We start from the raw sequence: 21,896 nt of genomic DNA, 5'->3' as shown, positions 1-21,896 counted from the left end.
ATGCAAATCCTGGGGGGCGGGGGGAATGTTAGGACTAATCTTCAAAGCCTGAACAGATATTGTACCTTTCCCAACTAAAGCAAGCAATATCGGAATGGGAGAGCTAGATAAAATTGCTGGAGACTGCTGTGGAGTTACAGAGACTTAATCTGAATTAATGTTTGTTCCACACATGTCTCTGTATTACTGCTATGATGCTCAGCTTGAGAATTTTAAACTTTTTGCATTACTATATGATTATTATCACATTTTTATTTATTATTACATTTATATTTATTATTACATTTATATATACTGCCCCATAGCCAAAGCTCTCTGGGCGGTTTACAGAAATTAAAAACATTTAGAAAGATGTATAAACTGCTTAAGAGTTCTTTGAGTGATATACGACTAAAATCATAAAAAGCACAAATAAATTCCATAAAACAATTAAAAAGCAAATATATATAAAACAACTATCATTAAAAACAGATTAAAATCAATGCAAAGGTTTTAAAACAAATATAAGTAACTAAATTATACGGCTGGTTAGGTTTGCTGAAATAAAAAGTTTTACAGCTCTGTCAAAGTACATACTGTATTTGTCATTGTCTTGTTGGGAGTAAGGACAAAAGCATGAAACAAGCAACCTGAACCAGTGGGGGGCGATAGACAGAAAGGCAATCTATTCTTCCCTCTGCTGATTCCTCCTCTAAAGTGTTTGTTGTTTTTGCAGGCATTTCTCCTTCCCTTCCTATCTTTGTTCTTTTAGTTAGTAAGCTCTATGAATGCAGGCCGCATGGCTGCTTCAGCATGTATGACTTTACCTCTCTGTAGTAATAAACCTTTATTTTTTCTTTCAGCTACCAATCTTAACAGATTAATTATTTCTGCACTCTGCCGCAATATATATGGGAAAATTCTAACAGGTCTTTGACTAGAACAGCCTTTCTCAACTACTGTGCCACCAGATGTTGTTGGACCACAACTCCCATCAGCCTCAGCCAGCATTGCCAATGGTCAGGAAAGATGGGAATTGTGGTCCAACAACATCTGGTGGCCCACTAGTTGGGAAAGGCTGGACTAGAACAACAAATATTTGTGTATTTGTTTATTTAAAAATGCAAAGAATACATGTAGAATTTTCATTTCTATAATTATAGAATTGTTCACTGCAGTGTTAAAGCCAAATATCCTCATCCACTTCCCCAATATATCAGCAGACCCTAGAATGGACTCTCCAAAACCACTACAGATACATCAAATCCTATGCATACACCATCTTCCCATTGGTAAACAGATAAAAAGGGTCAAACTAGACCTAACAAGAAACACATGGCTACTGCAGAAAAGAGCACATGCATGTCTGACTCCCCCTCCTTCTATACCTAAATCTAATAAAGCTCTCCTTGTGTTGTGACATTCTGCTTTTCTGCCCCCACAGCCAACGACATGGGGCAGGAATGGGGAAATGTAACTGTCATGGGCCCCAAGGAGAATCCCTGGCAAGGTTGGGATGATGGAGAAGGGGTTACTGACCCTGGGGCAGGAGGACATGACCAGCACTGATGAAGGAAATGAAATGAGGGGGTTACAGAGAATGTGTCTCCAGAAGCCTCGAAGCTGCCTGGTGAGGACTCTCTGCTGGCACCAAGGCCAAGCATAACGGCAAAAGAGATAAGCATGAACAAAAACATTGGAATTTCTCAGGCAGGGGAAAATGAAAGTGACCCAGCAGAGTCAGAGACTGGCATGTCTCCACGCTCATGGCAGATAGAGGAGAGACAGTTATAAGTAGGCCAATTTTGTCCACCACCACCCCAGGGCATAGCCCTGGCCTTGTAGCTTGTGCTGAGAAGAGCCTGAATTAATAGTGTAAAGTGTCCTCCTTTTTCTGTATATATAGAAGTGGCATTGCTTGTATTTGCTGTTGCGACAACTCGTCTACTGTTGCTTCCAACATCTAGGATGCCTGTTCCTAGCCTGGTTTAGGCCAGCATGTGATGCTAGATCCTTGTTCTGATTTCTGGAATAAGGTTTAAGGCAGAAAAACCCAGTCACCAAATCCTGAGTCTGCTTCTCTGGTTGGGAGCCAGGACAGCAATATCACAACACAAGGTAAACTATACAGAAGTTATAGAGGGGGAAGTGGGGATCAGATATGTGTCTCCTATTTTTGGTGGCTTTTGCCGTTAATATCTAGTTTGGTCCAAAGACAACATCTCTGGAACCAAAAGATAAGCCAGGGTATCCGTGTAGCACACTTACCTTTGGCTTTTTCATCCAGTGTGTCTGGAAAGGAAAGTCCTTCCACTCTGAGCAGCTCGTTAATCAGCTGTGTGTCCGTTTTCTCTGCCCTGGATGGAGCTGGAGAAGGCACCTCAGCAGAGGGAGAGCTCTTCTTTGTTTTTTTGGATGTTTTGGCTTCAGAAAGATCACCACACGTTGAAGGGGTCACGTCCACATTTTGGCAGTTATGCTCTGTTCCTCCTTTGCTGAAAGAGTACTTGAGATAGACGTGGGAGTTCAGCAAGTCACCTTGGGTGCAACTCTGGCAGTGCTTGCTCAGGAACTGCAACACCTTCTTGGCTAACTCTACTGACACAGACAGTGGGATCAGGTCCTCTTCGTTCAGCTCTGACAGCTTGAATTACAGAAAGAGTTGATGTACAGAGACCCCACTGCAGCCAATGCTCCCAAGGCCAACCACAGCCAAAACCATAAAATCAAAAGACTTCTTCGTAGTCTGGGGGCGCTCACTGATTCAACTTTGACACTGGAGGCCCAAATACCTTCCACCAGTTGATAGCCTGGCCACAGCTACCTATGCTCTTGCAACTTCCAGACTGGACTATTGCAATGCTTTGTATGTGGGGCTCCCTTTGAAGATGGTCCAGAAACTGCAGTTAGTTCGAAATACAAGCAGTAGGCTAGAAACTGGGACTGGGCTGGTGGACTCATATTTCACCTCTGTTGAATCAGCTTCAGCTTCAAAGTTCTGGTGCTTGTCTTTAAAGCCCTTAAATGGCTTGGAGCCCAGGTCCTTGTTGGACCATCTGCACCTGTGCCAGTCCACCTTATCAGAGACTGTGATCAGAGGCTCTCCTCTAGACACCACCACACTCTTAAGATAAGGTGGGTGCTGACTGGAGAGAAATCAACCAACCAACCAACCAACCAACCTACCAACCTACCTACCTATCTCATTTATATACAGCCCCATAGCCGAAGCTCTCTGGGTGGTTTACAGCAATTGCTGGTGTGGGGCCCAGCCTCTGAAACGCTCTTCCTAGGGAGGTTCACCTGGTGCCTAGATGCTGTTGTCATTTCAGTATCAGGGAACAGACAAAGAACTGTTTATTCTCCCAGGCTTTTAAAACTTTTAAAAACCTTTTAAACCACTATGATTTTTTAAATTTTATTTGCTGTCTATTTGATGAATTGATTGACACTAACGTTTTTACTTTCTACTCTTCATGGCCCTGATGGTTGCAAGATGGAAGTTTAACTAAGAAAGACATTTGTTTCCTGTTGCTCCAGTGGGTAGGACCTGGACCTGAACAGTAGGGAGAACACGCTGATGGTTCAAGCTGTTCAACAGTGGAACAGTCTGTCTTGGAAAGTGGTGGGCTCTCTGTTTTTAAGAGGTTTTTAAGCAGAGGATCAGTGACCACCTATCAGGGATGGTATAGCAGTTGGTTCCTGCATTGCCCAGGGGTTGGACTAGAAAATTTTGGAGGTCCCTTTTAACTCTATGATTCTATGAATTAAATAAAATGAACTGGGCCATCAGAGGCAGAGAGTCCAGAGAGCTAACTATTTCTTGCACTCCAGTGATATTCTCTAGGACAACTGCAGGCTCACCTTGAATCTTTTTATACAATCTGAGAAAAGTCAGCCCCCGTATACTGGGACAGGAGTGAAGGATGGGGAAAGGGATCTTTGGGACATAGAACATTCTTGTCCTGGAAAATGGTGTAACAGTAGAAACAGAGAGGCATTTGTACATTTCTGCCTTAAATCCATCTCCCATTATTGAATCTTTCCAGCTACTTACCTTCTTGTTCTGCTGGATGAGCTGAATGACTTCTTGCTGTTCATGCTGTTCCAGCTTCTTAATGAAGAAGAGAATCTCCCACCATTCGGCACGGCTCAGATTACCAGAGTTCTCATTCATCTGATCCGCCAGGTAAGGCAGGGAGTACAGTCTCCCAAGGGGTTTGCAGTACATTGTCTGGTTAACTGGAGGTAGACACAAAATCACAGAGGGGTGCTTTATGGCTTCTCAAGGGACAGTCATTTTAAATGCTACCTTCAATGCAGAAATCCGCTAACTGGTTCAGGGGGAGGGAAGAGGCCGCCACTGTTCAACCAGCAAAGCAACTTTAATTCTATACCTCTTACAGTGCAATACTAAACATGTCTACGCAAAAGTAGGTCCTCCTGACTTAAATAGGACTTACCCCCCAAGGATGTGAATATAGGATGACTCTGCTAATGCACAACCAAACGGGCAGGAAAGGAAATATAACGAAAGATGGGAAACCAATAGAAATGATAATTATATACTGCCATTTCTATGTGCTTTACATATAATCTTTGCAATGTCTGTGTAAGGTGCATCAATATTATCATCTCCATGCTACAGATGGGAGGCTTAAAAATACAATACAGTAGGGCCCCGCTCATATGGTGGGTTCCGTTCCAGACCGCCGCTGTAAAGCGAAATCCGCTGTAAAGCGGAACGCATTGATTAACATTGACAAAAATGGTGCCCGACGCCCGAAAAATGCCGTAAAACTAGAACAAGCACCGTAGGATCGGGGCCTTTCTGCAATTGACAACCGCTGTATCGGTGGAATGCTGTAAAGCGGAGCGCTGCAAAGCGGGGCCCTACTGTAGTCAAGAAATTAGGTTAGGGCTGGGGAGAGCAGCTATGAGAGAACTAGAAAAGGTCCTCAAATGCAAAGATGTATCACTGAACACTAAAGTCAGGATCATTCAGACCATGGTATTCCCGATCTCTATGTATGGATGTGAAAGTTGGACAGTGAAAAAAGCGGGTAAGACAAACATCAACTCATTTGAAATGTGGTGTTGGAGGAGAGCTTTGCGCATACCATGGACCGCAAAAGAGACAAATAATTGGGTGTTAGAACAAATTAAACCAGAACTATCATTAGAAGCTAAAATGATGAAACTGAGGTTATCATACTTTGGACACATCATGAGAAGACATGATTCACTAGAGAAGAAAATAATGCTGGGAAAAACAGACGGGAGTAGAAAAAGAGAAAGGCCAAACAAGAGATGGATTGATTCCATAAAGGAAGCCACAGACCTGAACTTACAAGATCTGAACAGGGTGGTTTATAACAGATGCTATTGGAGGTCGCTGATTCATAGGGTCATCATAAGTCGTAATCGACTTGAAGGCACATAACAACAAAACAAGTCCATTCAGTGAGCTCAGGGACAGGGGTGTAGTTGTCCAGGATCTCAAGGGTTCTTAGACCCCTTCCTTTTTTGGGAGCATGGTCCCTATGTCTCCAGCATCTTATGAGCCAATTAGCCCTGAGAAGAGTCTTCCAACATGCTTCCTTGTCCTTTCCTGCTGATTGGAGGCAATCAAAGTGAAAGGAGGAGAGTCAGCCACGGAGAAGACTCTTTTCACTACCTAACACTCTCTCTTTTCATGTTTATTGGCTCCTAGGGTCATCTGTTGTTGTGAGAGAAGGCATTGACAAGGATCTCATTCTCAACCCAGCAGCAAAAAAAAGGGAGGTGTGGCTGTGTCTATTGTTAAGGGACCTTGCACATCTGAATTTGCCATTACACTACTGCTCAGGGGTGAGATGAGCTCTGATCCCCAGGCTTCAATCAATTCACAGCCAACGAAATCATCCGTAAGAAGGAACATAGGAAGCCGCCTTATACCAAGTCAGACTATCGGTCCATCTAGCTCAGTTTCTGTGACATTTACTGGCAGAGGTGCTGCAGCACAGCCAAGGGACTGGGGAAATCCAACATGTAAAACAAAGTAATAAAAATAAAATCTATGGAAATGGTAAATCTGGATTAAATGGGGGGGTGAAATAATAGGATGGAATTTTGGCACAAGTGAAATGGTGCAGACACCGTGCAAGACTTGCATACGTGAGCAGCACCAAGTCCACAATAAGCTGCCATGTGGAAGCTCCCTCTGGGATCTCGAGCATCCCACAAGAACTTAAAAAGAGCCCTGCTGGATCAGGCCAGGGACGCATGTAGCCCAGCACCTAGTCCTCACAGCAGCCAGCCAGATGCCTATGGAAAGCCTGCAAACAGGACCTGCGTACAACAGCACTCTCCCCAGTCGTGATTCCCAGCAGCTGGTATTGAGAGGCATACTGCCTCTGACAGTGGAGGGAGAACATAACCCTTGAGGCTAGTAGCCATGCACAGCCTTAACCTCCATGAATTGGCCTAATCCTCTTTTAAAGCTATCCAAGTTGACGGCCCATCACCTGATCCTTTAAACTGCAGATGTCAGGAACTGAACTCGGGGCCTTCTGTATGCAAAGCATGTGCTCTACTAATGAACTATGAACCCTCCCAATAATGGCAAGGGGGGGTGGAAGAATATCCTTTCAGCAGCCAGTTCCACCTGTTCAAGAGCAAACCTGAGCCAGAGTGAGTTGAAAGCAGCCTTCAGACAAGGAGCAAGCAACAAGAATGAAGCTCAAAGGCAGAGTCTGGAACAATGAGCAGAGATCTGCCCTTGCAGCTTGGGCAGAATGTGTAGGTAATATCCCAGCACTGTCTTACCTGTGTCCTGTCTCAGAGAATCAGTAAGCCTAGATACTTTTTGCTGGGCTTTCTGCTCTGCATGCCTGGAGGGACAAACAACCTCAATCATGTGCCAGTGCACCCAGTATGTGCGGCCCAGAGACTCCCAGTAAACCTGGAAAAATGAAGCCCAACATAGAAAATTACTCAGCCTCCTTTTCCTGTAACCAAGGACGGGTGATCTTGCCTTAAACACTTCCTATATCGTTCAGTAGTTAGCTAGACCAACACCCTTCCCTTGACAGGAGAGTGATTCTGTTGTTCATGCCATAGATGCCAGTGCATAGGAAGCTGCCTTGTACTGAGGCTGCGAGGTAGTCCATTGGACCATCTAGCTCAGTACTGTCTGCACTTACTGGCAATTGCTCTCCAAGATTTCACACAGAGTTCTCTCCCAGCCCTACTTGGCGATGGCTGGGGATTAAACCTGGGACCTTTTGCATGCACAGCAGATGCTCTACCACTGGGCTACAGCTTCTGATTCCCCCAAAATCAAACCTTGACGTCAGCCCTCCCACAGCTTCCACCACCCCATGGGTACCAGCACCTGGAATCTTCCCATCCCAACCTTGCCCCAAACTCAGCAGTACCTGGACAGGTGGCATGCCATTATTGCTCTGGAGGAACTCGCCCTCATCTCCCGCACAGACTTTCTCATAGTCCTCCAACATGCGCACGCACATGCCACGCACCAGTTTCTCTTGCACATACTCCACATAGCTGTTGCGACTAGGGAAGGCAGAGCGCAATCTGAAAGTACCGATCTCTTTCTGGGATAGTTGTGTGGCTGCTGGCGGGGTGGTGGCACATGTGGGAATCTGGGGCTGGAAGATAGACGGAACTACTCGAGGTTGCTTTCTCTTGAAGGGTTGAAGTTCCCGATTGCGATCCCAGCCCATTACCTGCACCAGCTCTGAAATAAGGTTAGCCATGGCCATGCTGAAGTCAAACTCACACTGCAGCCTTTTGTTTTCCCCAGAGTTTGCACTGGAGGGCTCAGAGTGCGCATGCTCCCCTCCTAGCTCTGTGGCACTGCTCAGCTTATCCATGAGGGAGGTGGCACACAGGTAGCGCTTCACCAGAGAAAACAGCAGCTTCCCTGGAATCTGAAAGAAGAAGATGATCACACCCACTGCCAGAAAATGCTGCTCTCATTCCCCTAAATCCAGAATTGCCCTCGGCTCACTCCATGCCAACTCTCAACCTCTGACAAACCCCATACGCTCCACGCTCCTGAGTTCAACCTGCCTCCCCTCAGCCTGAGCCGAAGGTCTTAAAGACTCACTAGGTAAATATTAAGTGAAGGGTTGGGAACACTCGGCCTAGGGGCCACAGGAGGCCCTCCAGGCCTCTCTGTCTGGAATTCTCCCCAGACCCTTTAGCAGCCCTGCTAAATGTTTCCTTGAACTGTGATAATGCCCAGGTTGGATGGAGGGTGTGTGTAGTAATCTTTGAGTTTTGTGTGACAGGTGCGTAGGCTACTGAATAAAGCAAGTGTCACATCTGTTGCTCTGCCTACTTTTTGCCACTAGGGGCTCTCCCACGGGTTGAAAGAATGTAGCTCAGACTGAAAAAGGTTCCTCACACCTGTGTTACACTATGTGAAAATAAGCATGTTAGCTGCACACTTAGTCTCTGAACTAAATCAATGTCTCTACCGCAGCCTTCCCCAACCCGGAGCCCTCCAGATGTTTTGGATTGCAACTCCCATCAGCCCCAACCAGCACGGCCAATGGTTCGGGATGATGGGAGCTGTAGTCCAACAACATCTGGGGGGCACCAGGTTCGGAACGACTGCTCTACCAGATACATTAAGTTACAGGAAACAACATGGTGTAAATGGAGAACCAATTGGACCATTTCTTGGACATTTTTATTTACATTCTACCTACCAAACACAGGCATTTGATTTTCGCATCATGAAAATAAACTGCTATAACTCTCCCACTAACAGACCTCACTGCAACCTATCAGTCATGAACATTTCATTTTTCTTTATTACGTTGTTTTTGTGAGGGATGGGATAGGCAAGGCAGACAGTGACAATCAATGGTAGTCCTACTGCCTGCTGAAGTTAATAGAGGTGACCAGAACTTAATAGCCTGCTGGATCAGACCAATGGCCCTTCTAGTCCAGCAACCTATTCTCACACTAGCCAACCAGATGTCTATGGGAAGCCTGCAAGTGGGACCTGACTGCAACAACACTCCCCCTTCCTGCAGTTTCCTAGCTTAGGTTCATTCCTTTCAGTGGGCCTACTCTGCAAAGGTTTAATATTAAAAGTTTAATACAACTCAGAGCGAAGCAGAATGGAGAAACACTGGAAAGAAAGATAAATGTACAGATTTCCATATTCTTATTCACTAATAGGCAAAAAACCTTGCGGTTTAAGAACATTCCTATAGCCAACAGATATTTCTATAAAACTTTAAAAAGCAAGGAAATTGGGCAGCTATAGTGAACGCACCAGGGGAGCAGGAGACCTCACCTCCTCTCTGAGATATTGTACTGCCCTACAAATTTGTAAAAATGCAAACACACTTTGGGTTGGTCTTTCACAGTCCAATCCACTTCCTGTGTAGCTTGGAAGAATTTGGCCTTTGAGCATATGGTAAGTGGTGGCAACACCTGCAATCAGCCCAAATAACAGAAACAAGACATGTGCTGTGCTGATCTTGTTTTAGCAGGAAGGAAGCAACAATATTAAAATAGTTTATATAGTTCAGATAGTCACTTTAAATATGTTTGATTTACTTTGTAATTTTAGTGGTTTCCTGTAGTAAATCATTCTCTTTTGCTTTTGTTTCTGTGAATACGTGAACTACAGCAACACTTTGCAACACTAAAAAAAAGCTCCAAAAACAATTGTTGAATAATGGCACTGACTGTTCTGCAGAATAGTTTGCAATGGACATGAGGAGTGTCTCAGTTTGCACAAGATAAAACAGTGGGAGGTGAAATATATTCTAACAAAATTCTAGGTGTGCTCTATGTTTTTAATTGACCATGCCCACTTTTCCTTAAGTGGAGTAGTTTAAGCATAACAGGCTAAAAACACTCATCTTGGGCAGGCCAAGTTTGTTTTTCCCAACAGCTAGAGTCATTGCTTTTAATTATATGTATTTTTTATCTGGGAGCCGCCATGAGTTCTAGTTTTGGAAAAATGGCGGGGTATAAATAAAGATAATAATAATAATAATAATAACAACAACAACAACAACAACAACAATAATAATAATATTGACACGATCACTCCTGCGCGCCCTCTCCTGTGTAGAGCTCATACAGCTCCTTGGTATACTCCAGAGCTGAGAGCGATGAAACAAGGTAGGAGGTGGCTTGAGCGGAGATGGAGACGAACTCCCGACGGATGCAATTATGCGCTGGTTTGTGCTTCTATCAAGCTGTATGTAGGAGCGGTGAGGGTGGCGAAAAAACAACATTTTGCTGCCGCTATTAAGTCATCTCTTTGCCACCCAGCGGAGCTTTTTAGAGTTGTCTGAGGGCTACTCCATCCAGGCCTACAGGACATGGTAGAATCATCGGTGGCCCGCTGTAATGAGTTTGCTGAGCACTTCCAGCATAAGATTTCATGCATCCGCCGGGACTTAGACTCCCACTTTATAGCAGTTGATCCTAATGAGGTGTCTGGAGCACAGTCTTGTCATGTTTTATTGGATGAGTTTCAGTTGGTTCAGCTCGAGGACGTGGACAAGGTGCTTGGACAGGTACGTGTAACCACTTTGCTACTGGATCCTTGCCCCTCCTGGCTAATAAAAACTAGCAGGGATGGAACAGTTGGCTGGGCCAAGGAAGTGATAAATGCCTCTTTACGAGAGGGAGTGGTCCCTGGCTGTCTGAAAGAGGCGGTGGTGAGACCACTTCTGAAAAAACCTTCCTTGGACCCAGAAAATTTCAGCAGCTACAGACCAGTAGCAAATGTTCCATTCCTAGGCAAGATCTTGGAACGAGTGGTTGCTGGCCAGCTCCAGGCGCTGTTGGATGAAACCGATTATCTAGATCCATTTCAATCGGGTTTTAGGCCTGGTTTTGGCACTGAGACGGACTTGGTCGCCCTGTTTGATGACCTATGTCGGGAGAGAGACAGAGGGAGTGTAACTCTCTTGATTCTCTTTGATCTCTCAGCGGCTTTTGATACCATCGACCATGGTATCCTTCTGGAGAGGCTCGTGGAGTTGGAGGTACTGCTTGGCAGTGGTTCCGCTCCTACTTGGTGGGCCGTCTCCAGAAGGTAGTGCTTGGGGAACACTGCTCGACACCGCGGGCTCTCCAATGTGGGGTCCCGCAGGGGTTGGTTTTGTCTCCCATGCTTTTTAACATCTACATGAAGCCGTTGGGTGCGGTCATCAGGAGTTTTGGAGTGCGTTGTCATCAGTATGCTGATGACACACAGCTCTACTTCTTCTTTTCATCCTCTTCAGGTGAGGCTGTCGATGTGCTGAACCGTTGCCTGGCCGCGACAATGGACTGGATGAGAGCTAACAAACTGAGGCTCAATCCTGACAAGACTGAGATGCTGTTGGTGGATGGTTTCTCTGATCGGATGGTGGATATATACCCTGTCCTGGATGGGGTTACACTCCCCCTAAAGGAGCAGGTTCGTAGTCTGGGAGTCTTCTTAGACTCTTCCCTTTCACTTGAGGCTCAAGTAACCTTGGTGGCACGGAATGCGTTCTACCAGCTTCGGTTGGTAGCCCAGCTACGTCCCTATTTGAGTAAGGAGGACCTCACATCAGTTGTACATGCTCTGGTAACCTCGCGTTTGGACTACTGCAATGCGCTCTATGTAGGGCTACCTTTGAAGACAGTTCGGAAGCTACAGCTAGTGCAAAATGCGGCGGCCAGATTGTTAACAAGGACCAAGCGGTCCGAGCACATAACACCTGTTCTGGCTCGCCTGCACTGGCTACCAATATGCTTCCGGGCCAGATTCAAAGTGTTGGTATTAACCTATAAAGCCTTATAAGGCGCGGGACCACGAAACCTGTCGGAACGCCTCTCTCGATACGAACTGGCCCGTACACCACGGTCTACTACGAAGGCCCTCCTCCGGGTTCCGACTCATAGGGAGGCCCGGAGGGTGGTGACAAGATCTAGGGCCTTCTCAGTGGTGGCCCCCGAACTGTGGAATAGTCTCCCCGAGGAGGTGCGCTTGGCGCCGACATTGTTATCCTTTCGGCGCCAAATTAAAACCTTCCTCTTTTCCGAGGCATTTTAATTTAAGTTAACTTAATTTTAAATGTGTTGTAACTGATTTTAGATTGTTTTATTTTTATATGTTCTGTTGTATTATATTGTGTGATTTTATTGTATTTCTTGTGTTCACCGCCCAGAGAGCTATTGCTAGTTGAGCGGTATAAAAGTCTAATTAATAATAATAATAATAATAATAATAATAATAATAATAATAATAATAAAGTAGCATATTGTAATCAGTTTCATTTGACATCAAATTGCAGTTTCAGATTCAACTGTTAATGCACCCAAAATAGAAACAGAGCATAACCTCCAGTTTGAAACACAAAAGGCTGTCTTCACCATCATATGACATTGACCAATAAAAAGGCTTTGAAATTAATAAAAATAAATTTGACACAGATTTCTAGGATGAATACAGAGAGGAATAAAATTTTCTAGGTTAGATTCTCTGTAAAAACAGTAGTAACACAGGAAAGAAGCAAAGTAGGAAGAACACCAACAAACGTACAAAAATGTAATTCTTCATCTTTGGAGGTGGCAGGTGTTACCATCCCTCACCATATGCTCAGAGGCACATGTTCCACTATAGCTGCCCAATTTCCCTGCTTTTTAAAGTTTTATAGAAATATCTGTTGGCTATTGGTATGTTCTTACATCACAAGGTTTTTTGCCTATTAGTGAATCTCTCTGCTTTTTAATCTGGGACGTAAGAAATGGGATCCTGTCCAAGTTTGCTGAGAATGGATTGATCATTTGCATGCTTACTGAGTTCAGTGGGATTTACTCCCGTCCAATCATGCTAAAGATAGGTGAAACTGACCACAGGGGATGGGGATGTTGACCATTGAACCACACTGTCACTGAGTGTTTTTCCATCAAGTCTGAAAGTGTGGAAATCTGTAGCTAAGAGAAGTTATGTCTTTGCCCAGTCTGGGAATGGATAGCCAAGGCCGTTGTCATGGCAGCATCAAGATAGACTGGGAGAGTTCTAGCAGCTATCTGTGTTGAGCTGAGTCTTCTGTGTAATGTCTTTGAACTGAGAACTTCTCTCCTAGAGGGGGGGATCTTAAAGCCTTAAGCCATAATGTCTTAATAAAAGACTCTTAACCTGATCTAATGCATCTGAGAAGTTTCTTGAGCAACTTAACTCCAACGTAACGTACGCTGTTTCACGCAACAACGCACACACGTCAACAGGGGTTATGGGCCCAGATCCACAGCGTGTTACACAAGAGTAAGTTGCTGGTCTGAAAGGCAGACGGAGTTCCAGAGGGCAGCTTGATTGATTGTACCAGACAGAGGTGAGCAACATGGCTGTAAACCTGTCTGGGGGAGGCATGACAATGGAAAGATTGACGGAAAAGAATTTTGCCAGCTGGAAGCCAAGGATGAGGGCTTTGCTGATAAAAGAGGATTTATGGGACATTATAGATGGACCCCCTCCGGCGGTACTGACCGCGGCCTGGACACGTAGAGATCAGAAGGCGCAAGCTTTTATACTTCTGGCTCTATCAGACTCTCAACTTCTACACGTGAGAGATGTTACAAACGCCAAACAGATGTGGGACGTGTTGGAAGGCATTCATGTGCAACAGACTGCGGGATCTAGATTGTGTTTGGCACGGAAGCTTTACCAGATGCGCTTCACGGGTGAGTGCGAAATGAGTGAGCATCTCACGGAATTCAGACGTTTGTTTGCTGAGCTGATGGACCGAGGCGTCGAGCACTCTGAACTTCAGAAGACCTATCTGATCCTGGCTTCGCTCGATGGGACTTGGAATAATATGGTCATGGCTTTCGAAGCCATGCCTGACGGAGGTCTGAACGTTGCGTTTATTGAGGAAAAGCTGACCCAGGAATGGCAGCGGAGACAAGAGGCGAAAAGTGCTGAGGAAAAGCAAAGAGCCAAGCTGAAAGAGGAAAGCAGCAGCAGACAGGAAAACAAGCAAGAACAGCAACGGCTGAAATCTTGTTATGCCTGTGGGGCTCGTGGGCATCTTCAAAGAGACTGTGCGGTCAAGCGAAACTCCAGGGACGGCGGCTTGAAGCAGGGAAGTGTGAACTTTGTTTGTAAACAGAAGTCTCAAGATTTTGGACCTGTTAACTGGATTGTTGACAGCGGGGCAAGCCATATATTAATTAAAGACAGGAGTTTGTTTTACACGTATACAAATGAGCAGGACTTTGTTTTACTTGCGGATGGATCGCAGAAGAGCGTGGAAGCCCGAGGACTGGTGAGATTTGATAAACTGGGAATACTTTCAGAATGTTTGTTTGTTCCAGAATTAGCTCATAACATTTTGTCAGTCAGAAAACTGGTGAGTTGTGATTTTTCTGTATTGTTCCACAAAGACAAATGTTATGTAATGAGGGGAGATCAAGTGTGTTTGCAGGGAAGCCTTAATGATTCACAGTTTGTAATAAAGACCAGTCAAGCAGGGTGTGCTGTGTTAAATGCTGAGGCACAGGTACATCAGGGCTGCGTCCATGAATGGCATCAAAGGCTGGGGCATGCAAACCTTGACACGATTAAGAAAACCCCAATGCATAGTGAAGACATGCGTTTAAGAGATTGTGGACAGTTAATGGATTGTGATTCTTGTCATAAAGCTAAAATGACTATTGCACCAATTAACCGGGAGGCTGAAAGAATCACAACAGCTCCCTACCAGCTAGTTCATGTTGATTTATCAGGGCCAATAAATGCTTCACGTGGAGGTGCGAAATTCTTCATGGTACTGGTGGATGATTTTTCAAGATTTTGTCATGTTTTTCTGTTAAAGCATAAAAGTGAAGCTGAGCAAAAGCTGAAACTGTTCATTAAGAGAATCGAAACTCAACATGGCACCACAGTGGGGGCTATACACTCGGACCAAGGGGGGGAATTCACGAGTAAAGCATTGAGTGACTTCCTTGAGAGTAAGGGAATAAAACAGAATTTTACTGCTCCATACAGCCCATTTTCCAATGGAACTGCAGAGAGAAAAAACAGGGTGCTGCAGGAAGCAATGAGAGCCATGTTAATGGATTGCAGTTTAGGGAATTCTTTCTGGGCAGAAGCAATTCTTTATGAGAATTATATTCACAACAGGGTATTACACAGTGCACTTGGAATGTCTCCTTATGAGAAAATCACTGGCAGAAAACCAAAAATACAACACATTCAAAAATTCGGGGCAAGATGCTGGATCCACATTCCACAGGGAAAAAGGAGGGGCAAGCTTGCGCCCAGAGCACTGCAAGGTTTTGTTTTGGGATTTCAGAATGCATATTTCAGAGTTTGGTGTCCAGAAACACAGCAATTAATTCTGAGCAGAAGCATTAAAGTCTCAGAAAAGCCTTGGGATCAAAGGGAAACAGTTGTTCTTACAGGGTCAGATGACACACAAGCACATCATTTAAGCCAAATCTAGACATTAAACTGGAGGGCACACATATTCCACTCAGAGATGCGTTAAATGAGCTCATTTGTGGGAAACGAAGATCAAAGAAACGTAAGGCTGAGGAAATGGAATCTCCTGCGCAGGCTGTGCCAAGCATAAGCACAGATGGGGGGGCAGAGAGAGCAGAAGCCCTAGTGCCATTAAGACGTTCTACAAGAGTAAACATAGGGAAACCGCCAGAAAGATATACTGTGGGGGTAATTACCAGTCCTGAAATGCATAAACTGGTGGAAATGGATCCTGACACTTTGTATTTGACATGTGTACAGCCAAAGTTTGATTGAATAAAGTTTTAGCTAAATGTGCAGAGATGTTCTGAACTGTACTGAAATGTAAGCTGTATTGCAAGATGTATTGTAGAAATGTATTATTGTAATTGTTGTAATGAATTACAGACATGATGGGAAAAAGGGGGGATTGTTGACCATTGAACCACACTGTCACTGAGTGTTTTTCCATCAAGTCTGAAAGTGTGGAAATCTGTAGCTAAGAGAAGTTATGTCTTTGCCCAGTCTGGGAATGGATAGCCAAGGCCATTGTCATGGCAGCATCAAGATAGACTGGGAGAGTTCTAGCAGCTATCTGTGTTGAGCTGAGTCTTCTGTGTAATGTCTTTGAACTGAGAACTTCTCTCCTAGAGGGGTGGGGTCTTAAAGCCTTAAGCCATAATGTCTTAATAAAAGACTCTTAACCTGATCTAATGCATCTGAGAAGTTTCTTGAGCAACTTAACTCCAACGTAACGTATGCTGTTTCACGCAACAACGCACACAAGTCAACAGGGGAGGGGGGGAGGGGAGCCAGGAGGAGGAGGAGAGGTTTGATCATTTGCATGCTTATTGAGTTCAGTGGGATTTACTCCCGTGCAATCATGCTTAGGATAGCTAAAACTGACCATGGGGAGGGAGGCCTGGAGTGGTCAGGGGAGGAGGAAAAAGGAAGAGGGGAGGGGAGGAAGAAGGAATGGAGAGGAGAGGGGAAGGAGGAGAAAGGCAGGTCTGATTGCATGCTTATTGAGTTCAGTGGGATTTACTCCCATGCAATCATGGCTAGGATAGGTAAAACTGACCATGGGGGAGGAGGAGGGGTAGGGGAGAGTAGAAGGAAGGAGGAAGGGGGGGGAGAGGGGAGCAGAAGGATGGGGAGAAGGAGGGGATTGGAAGAGGAGGGGGTAGGGAAGGGGCCAGAGGGAAGGGATAGGAGGGAGGAGAAGGAAAGGGCAGGTTTGATCATTTGCATGCTTTTTGAGTTTAGTGGGATTTACTCTTGTGCAATAATGCTTAGGATAGGTTAAACTGACCTGGGAGAGGGGCAGGGAGGGAAGGAGGAGGGCAGGAAAGGGAGGGGGAGGGAGGAAGGGGGAGGGGAGAAGATTGGGTGGGTGGGCACTGGGCAAAGGGGAAGCCCCTTTCCTTTCCAAAAGGAAAACATTTTGAACAGTATCATTGCTTTTCAGCATTTCCCCCACCTTTTTATTCTGCAGCAGGCACATGTAGCCTCCCACCCAAATTTAAACCAAATCTGTCACTGGCCACATGCACACCAGAACTTTATTTCACTTTAGACAGTCATGGCTTCTCCCAAAGAATCCTGGGAAGTGTAGTTAGTGAAGGGTGCCAAGAGTTGCTAGGAGACGCCCTGTTTCCCTCACAGAGCCTCAATCAGAGCGGCTATTAAAGCAGTCTGGCCACTGGAGCTCTATCAGGGGAATAGGAGCCTCCTCTCAGCACCCTTCACAAACTACACTTCCCAGTATTCCTTGGGGGAAGCCCTGACTGTCTAAAGTGAAATAAATGTCTGGCGTGGGTGTGGCCCCGATTAGCCAAGTTAAGCAACTATGAGTCTGGCTTTTAGAACACTGACAATTGGTTCTTACTGAGCATGCCTGGCCTTATCATTGAGTTCAATGCTACATTTCTTAAATTAATTAAAAATCAGCCATGCATTTTTTTAACTTTTAAACTGCAGAAGATGAAGGTCAGAGTACGTGGCAAGTTCAGTAATAGGATTACGGGTACTCTGTGAGCATGGCTGATTTTTAATTCATTTCAACAAATTATGCAAACTCCAACAGAAAGAAGTCCAAAAGGGGTTTGGTTTCTTTCTCTCTTTTTGCACTTTGAACTCTCAGTTCTCTGACTGTTTTGTGTATTGCAATGAAAATTTAGAGGGTTGTTAAGCAAGCGTTTCTGAGTTCAGAACTGTAAGTTTTGTCAGGTTTTGTTTTGAAATGAGCTTATGGGAAGCATAAGAATGGCATGGGGTTATTTTCAATTTAACATTGCGGAATGCAAAAAATCCATGCTGACTATAGTATACAGCCACTCTTGTGGCTGTATAATACATAAACTCTCATCAGTGCCGGTCATGAGAAAGACCCTATATGGGAACATTTTAAAAACATTCCCTCTATAGGCAGAAAATGAAAGCATGCAAAATGTATGCAGTATAACAAAGAGATGCAATAATTAGGAAAGGTATTGAAAATAAAACAGCCGATATCATAATGCTGTTGTACAAATCTATGGTGCGGCCGCATTTGGAATACTGTGTACAGTTCTGGTCGCCTCATCTCAAAAAGGATATTCTAGAGTTGGAAAAGGTTCAGAAGAGGGCAACCAGAATGATCAAGGGGATGGAGCGACTCCCTTACGAGGAAAGGTTGCAGCATTTGGGGCTTTTTAGTTTAGAGAAAAGGCGGGTCAGAGGAGACATGATAGAAGTGTATAAAATTATGCATGGCATTGAGAAAGTGGATAGAGAAAAGTTCTTCTCCCTCTCTCATAATACTAGAACTCGTGGACATTCAAAGAAGTTGAATGTTGGAAGATTCAGGACAGACAAAAGGAAGTACTTCTTTACTCAGCACATAGTTAAACTATGGAATTTGCTCCCACAAGATGCAGTAATGGCCACCAGCTTGGATGGCTTTAAAAGAAGATTAGACCAATTCATGGAGGACAGGGCTATCAATGGCTACTAGCCATGATGGCTGTGCTCTGCCACCCTAGTCAGAGGCAGCATGCTTCTGAAAACCAGTTGCCGGAAGCCTCAGGAGGGGAGAGTGTTCTTGCACTCGGGTCCTGCTTGCGGGCTTCCCCAAGGCACCTGGTTGGCCACGGTGAGAACAGGATGCTGGACTAGATGGGCCACTGGCCTGATCCAGCAGGCTCTTCTTATGTTCTTATGTTCTTATGTTCTTATGCAAGGCTTGGTGGTAAGAATAAAATAATACTCTATTTCATTGTAAATTTAACATGGTTTTGTGTTCAAATTGGCACCGTTGTTTAGGAAAAATATGAAGAAGCATTAATGGAAAACTTGATTTAAATCAGTGATTTAAAGCGGCCTTTTTTCTTGTTGATGTAAAAGTTATTTACATTGTTTTGATTTAAATCAGCCTTTTCCAGCCTGGTTCCCTCCAGATGTTTTGGCTGTGCTGGCTGGGGCGGATGGGAATTGTAATTCAAAAACATCTGGAGAGCACCAGCTTGGTGACACTTTATGCAATGCTGATTTTATTGGGCACCTTGAGTATGCCAATAAAAAGGTGGGATATAAATAAAACCGTGGGGCTCTCTCAATCTGTCCCCCCTTAAAAAGTAATTTTTAAAAAATACTGCATTCTAGACCACTTCCTAACTATCCCATCCTCCTCTCAAAGGTGTCTCCAGATCCAAACTTTGAAATGGTCTTCCAGAAAAAGACTCCCCAGACCTATCTAGGCCACTTAGTACCTGAGGAAGGGGGATCCCTTCAAAGGATATGCAGTGCTCTTCCGAGGATGTTGTTTCTGCGAACAGCTCAAGGAGGGTGTAGCGACTGTCAAAGTCCATATGTTGTTCAATGCCCTCCTGCTGGCTCAGGGACAAGAGAACATAGGCTCGGCTTCCTAAAACCAGAGATATTAATGTGCTGCTTCCTCTGCATCTGTTCTAAAGCATCCTCTCAGCAGTACGACTCCAGCTCCACAGCAGGATGAGATTCACTTCTTTAACACAAACACACACAATGGAAATACATCCCATCCCAGGACATAAAGCAAGGCAGTTCAGGGTAGTATCTTACACAATGGAGCAGAGGGACTCATTTTTACAGAGAAATATTACATCAGAAAGCCATGAGGAAACAGACAGCAGGTAATGGCCTGGGCCGTGCAGCACAGTAAGCCAAACTACGGTTTATCAGGACAGCACAAATGTGATGGCTCCTGGAGAGGAGCTCACACCCACTTTGCTCCTCCCTGGCCTTTTTAGCTCAGCAACTTGTTCTATTTAACATGTTGACTAGTTAGAAACTTACCATTTGCTTATGTTAATTCATTGGCTACATTCATATGTTATGCTAAGCCCGGGGTGGGGAACCTTTGGCCCTCCAGATGTTGCTGAACTACAACTCCCATCACCCCAGGAAGCATGGCCAATGGCGAGGGATGATGGGGAATAGTTGTTCAGAAACACCTGGAGGGTAAAAGGTTCCCTACACCTGTGCTAAGCCAAAACATGACTTCATGTGAACATGTGGGTACTGAGAAAATAGCAGCTGCTTTTGCTTCTTCCTGGGTTTTTAGGTCACTGTGGCAGCTAAGTCAAGGTTTAGCTTAGTGTGTTGTCCAAACCCAGGGCTGTGGTGAAGTTGTCTCCTCCTTTACCAGGATTTGTAGCTTTGTCCTATACTGTAGTTACAGATTGTGATTAAGGAGAATAGCGCTTAACCATGATCCCAGGTCCGGATGACATTCTAGCCAAATTTTGGCTTACCTGCCAGGCCACACTGACCAAAAAAGCCCAGGAAGGAGCAAAGTGGTTGTGACCTCCTTCCCAGGAGCCAGCATGTTTGCACATTTGCGTTAAACCATGGTTTGGCTCAGCATTATGCGTGAACATGGCCAAGTGCACCATAGATGTGGTTATCCCCTAAAAAGAACAAGTCTTCTCAAACCCTCTAAGTCTCACCTGCATCATGTGAAGCCAGAGCCCTTAGCATCTTGCCAGCACTGTGACGGATCTGCTTCTCCTCATTACACAGCATCTTCATCAGCAAATCGAGGGCACCTGTTTCCTTGAAGACACCCATCAATGAGGCGATACTGGCATAGGCGCTGAGCACATGGATGGTGTTCAGGATGGAAGACTGAGGGACTGTGGTGCTTTCCATTTGCAAAGCAGCTCGCTGCACCAGGTTCCTGACATCAGCCTTCATCTCCAAAAGAGAGGCTTCATCCAACGTGACATCAGGAGGGAATAAGCTGAATGCTTTCTCTTCCTTGCGTTTCTTTTTGCCTAATAACGATGGGCAGTTGGCACAGACGTCATCAGCTGACATCCACATCAGGATGTTCTCCATTTTGCTCTCTGTAGAAGAGGCACTAGCCATACTTCCTGTACCATTTTCCAAACTGAGGATGTTCCAGCGAATCAGATATTCAGTGTGCCCATTGTGACCATGGCGCTGCCGGATTAACTCCTCAGGACAGGCCTTAAGCTTGGGTCCAAGACGCACTAGCACATTCCCATTTTGTCTCTCAACCACCATGACAGGGAATACATCTGCTGATACAGAGGGCAGCAGGTCATGTCTCTGGAGCCACCTCTACATAGAAAACAATAAAAAAACATGGGTAAGAGAGACCTCCATGGCAAAAAACAGAAACACTGCTTTAGAGCAACTATTTCATGTTCAGGGTGCTGTAGGAAGATGACATGTTCCTCAAGTTTGGCAAATGCTTGAGATCCTTGCTAGATATACCTCCCTTCCTATTAGACATCTCATAATACTAGAACTTGAGGCCATCCAATGAAGCTGAACGTTGGAAGATTCAGGACAAACAAAAGAAAGTACTTCACACGGCACATAGTTAAAATCTGGAATTTGTTCTACAAGAGGAAGTGATGGGTGCCAACTTGGATGCTGTTAAAAGAGGATTAGACAAATTCATGGAGGGCAAGGCTATCAATGGCTATAGTCTTCTTCTACTGTCGGAGGCAGTACAGGCGGGCCCCGCTTATACGGCGGGTTCCGTTCCAGACCCCCGCCGTAAAGCGGAAATCGCCGTAAAGCAGAACCCCATTCACTATAATGGGCCGCATCGCACGAAAATAACGCAAAAACGGCGCAAAACGTCGCAAAAGAGCAAAAAATACCTTTAAAATTGAAAATGAAAGCTGCCGCATCAGCGGAACGCCTTAAAGCGGAACGCCGTAAAGCGGGGCCCTACTGTATGCCTCTGAATATCAGTTGCTGAGAATCGCAAGTGGGGAGAGTGCTGTTGCACTCAGGTCCTGCTTGTGGGCTTCTCATAGGCATCTGATTGGTCACTGCGAGAACAGGATGCTGGACTAGATGGGCCATTGGCTTGATCTAGTAGGGCTCTTTTTATGTTCTTATATCCATTCATGCTAACTTGGGCTGTGCAGCTCCTACTATC

At 45.0% G+C, this 21,896-nt stretch overlaps 1 protein-coding gene across 4 annotated transcripts in view; it reads right to left on the bottom strand.

The window, feature by feature from the left end:
• The window catches only part of CUL7 (cullin 7), a 62,130-nt gene that overhangs the window by 34,723 nt on the left and 5,511 nt on the right, over positions 1-21,896 (bottom strand). The window contains exons 2-8 of one of the 4 annotated variants that reach the window (XM_061625467.1): positions 20,425-21,061; positions 19,207-19,361; positions 7,710-7,913; positions 7,398-7,631; positions 6,787-6,922; positions 4,037-4,221; positions 2,248-2,623 (exon numbers count right to left, since the gene is read on the bottom strand). In XM_061625467.1, the coding sequence (XP_061481451.1) occupies positions 2,248-2,623; positions 4,037-4,221; positions 6,787-6,922; positions 7,398-7,631; positions 7,710-7,913; positions 19,207-19,361; positions 20,425-21,004 (1,870 nt within the window). In that variant the 5' untranslated portion in view covers positions 21,005-21,061. Of the gene's footprint in view, positions 1-2,247; positions 2,624-4,036; positions 4,222-6,786; positions 6,923-7,397; positions 7,914-19,206; positions 19,362-20,424; positions 21,062-21,896 lie in introns of those variants that run through there. The other 3 variants (XM_061625466.1, XM_061625468.1, XM_061625469.1) reach the window with 3 other exon arrangements.

This window comes from Rhineura floridana, chromosome 4 (assembly GCF_030035675.1).
Source record: "Rhineura floridana isolate rRhiFlo1 chromosome 4, rRhiFlo1.hap2, whole genome shotgun sequence".
Lineage (NCBI taxonomy): Eukaryota > Metazoa > Chordata > Lepidosauria > Squamata > Rhineuridae > Rhineura > Rhineura floridana.
Note: the sequence above shows the minus strand (reverse complement) of the source record. Positions and strands in the feature narration are given on the sequence as shown.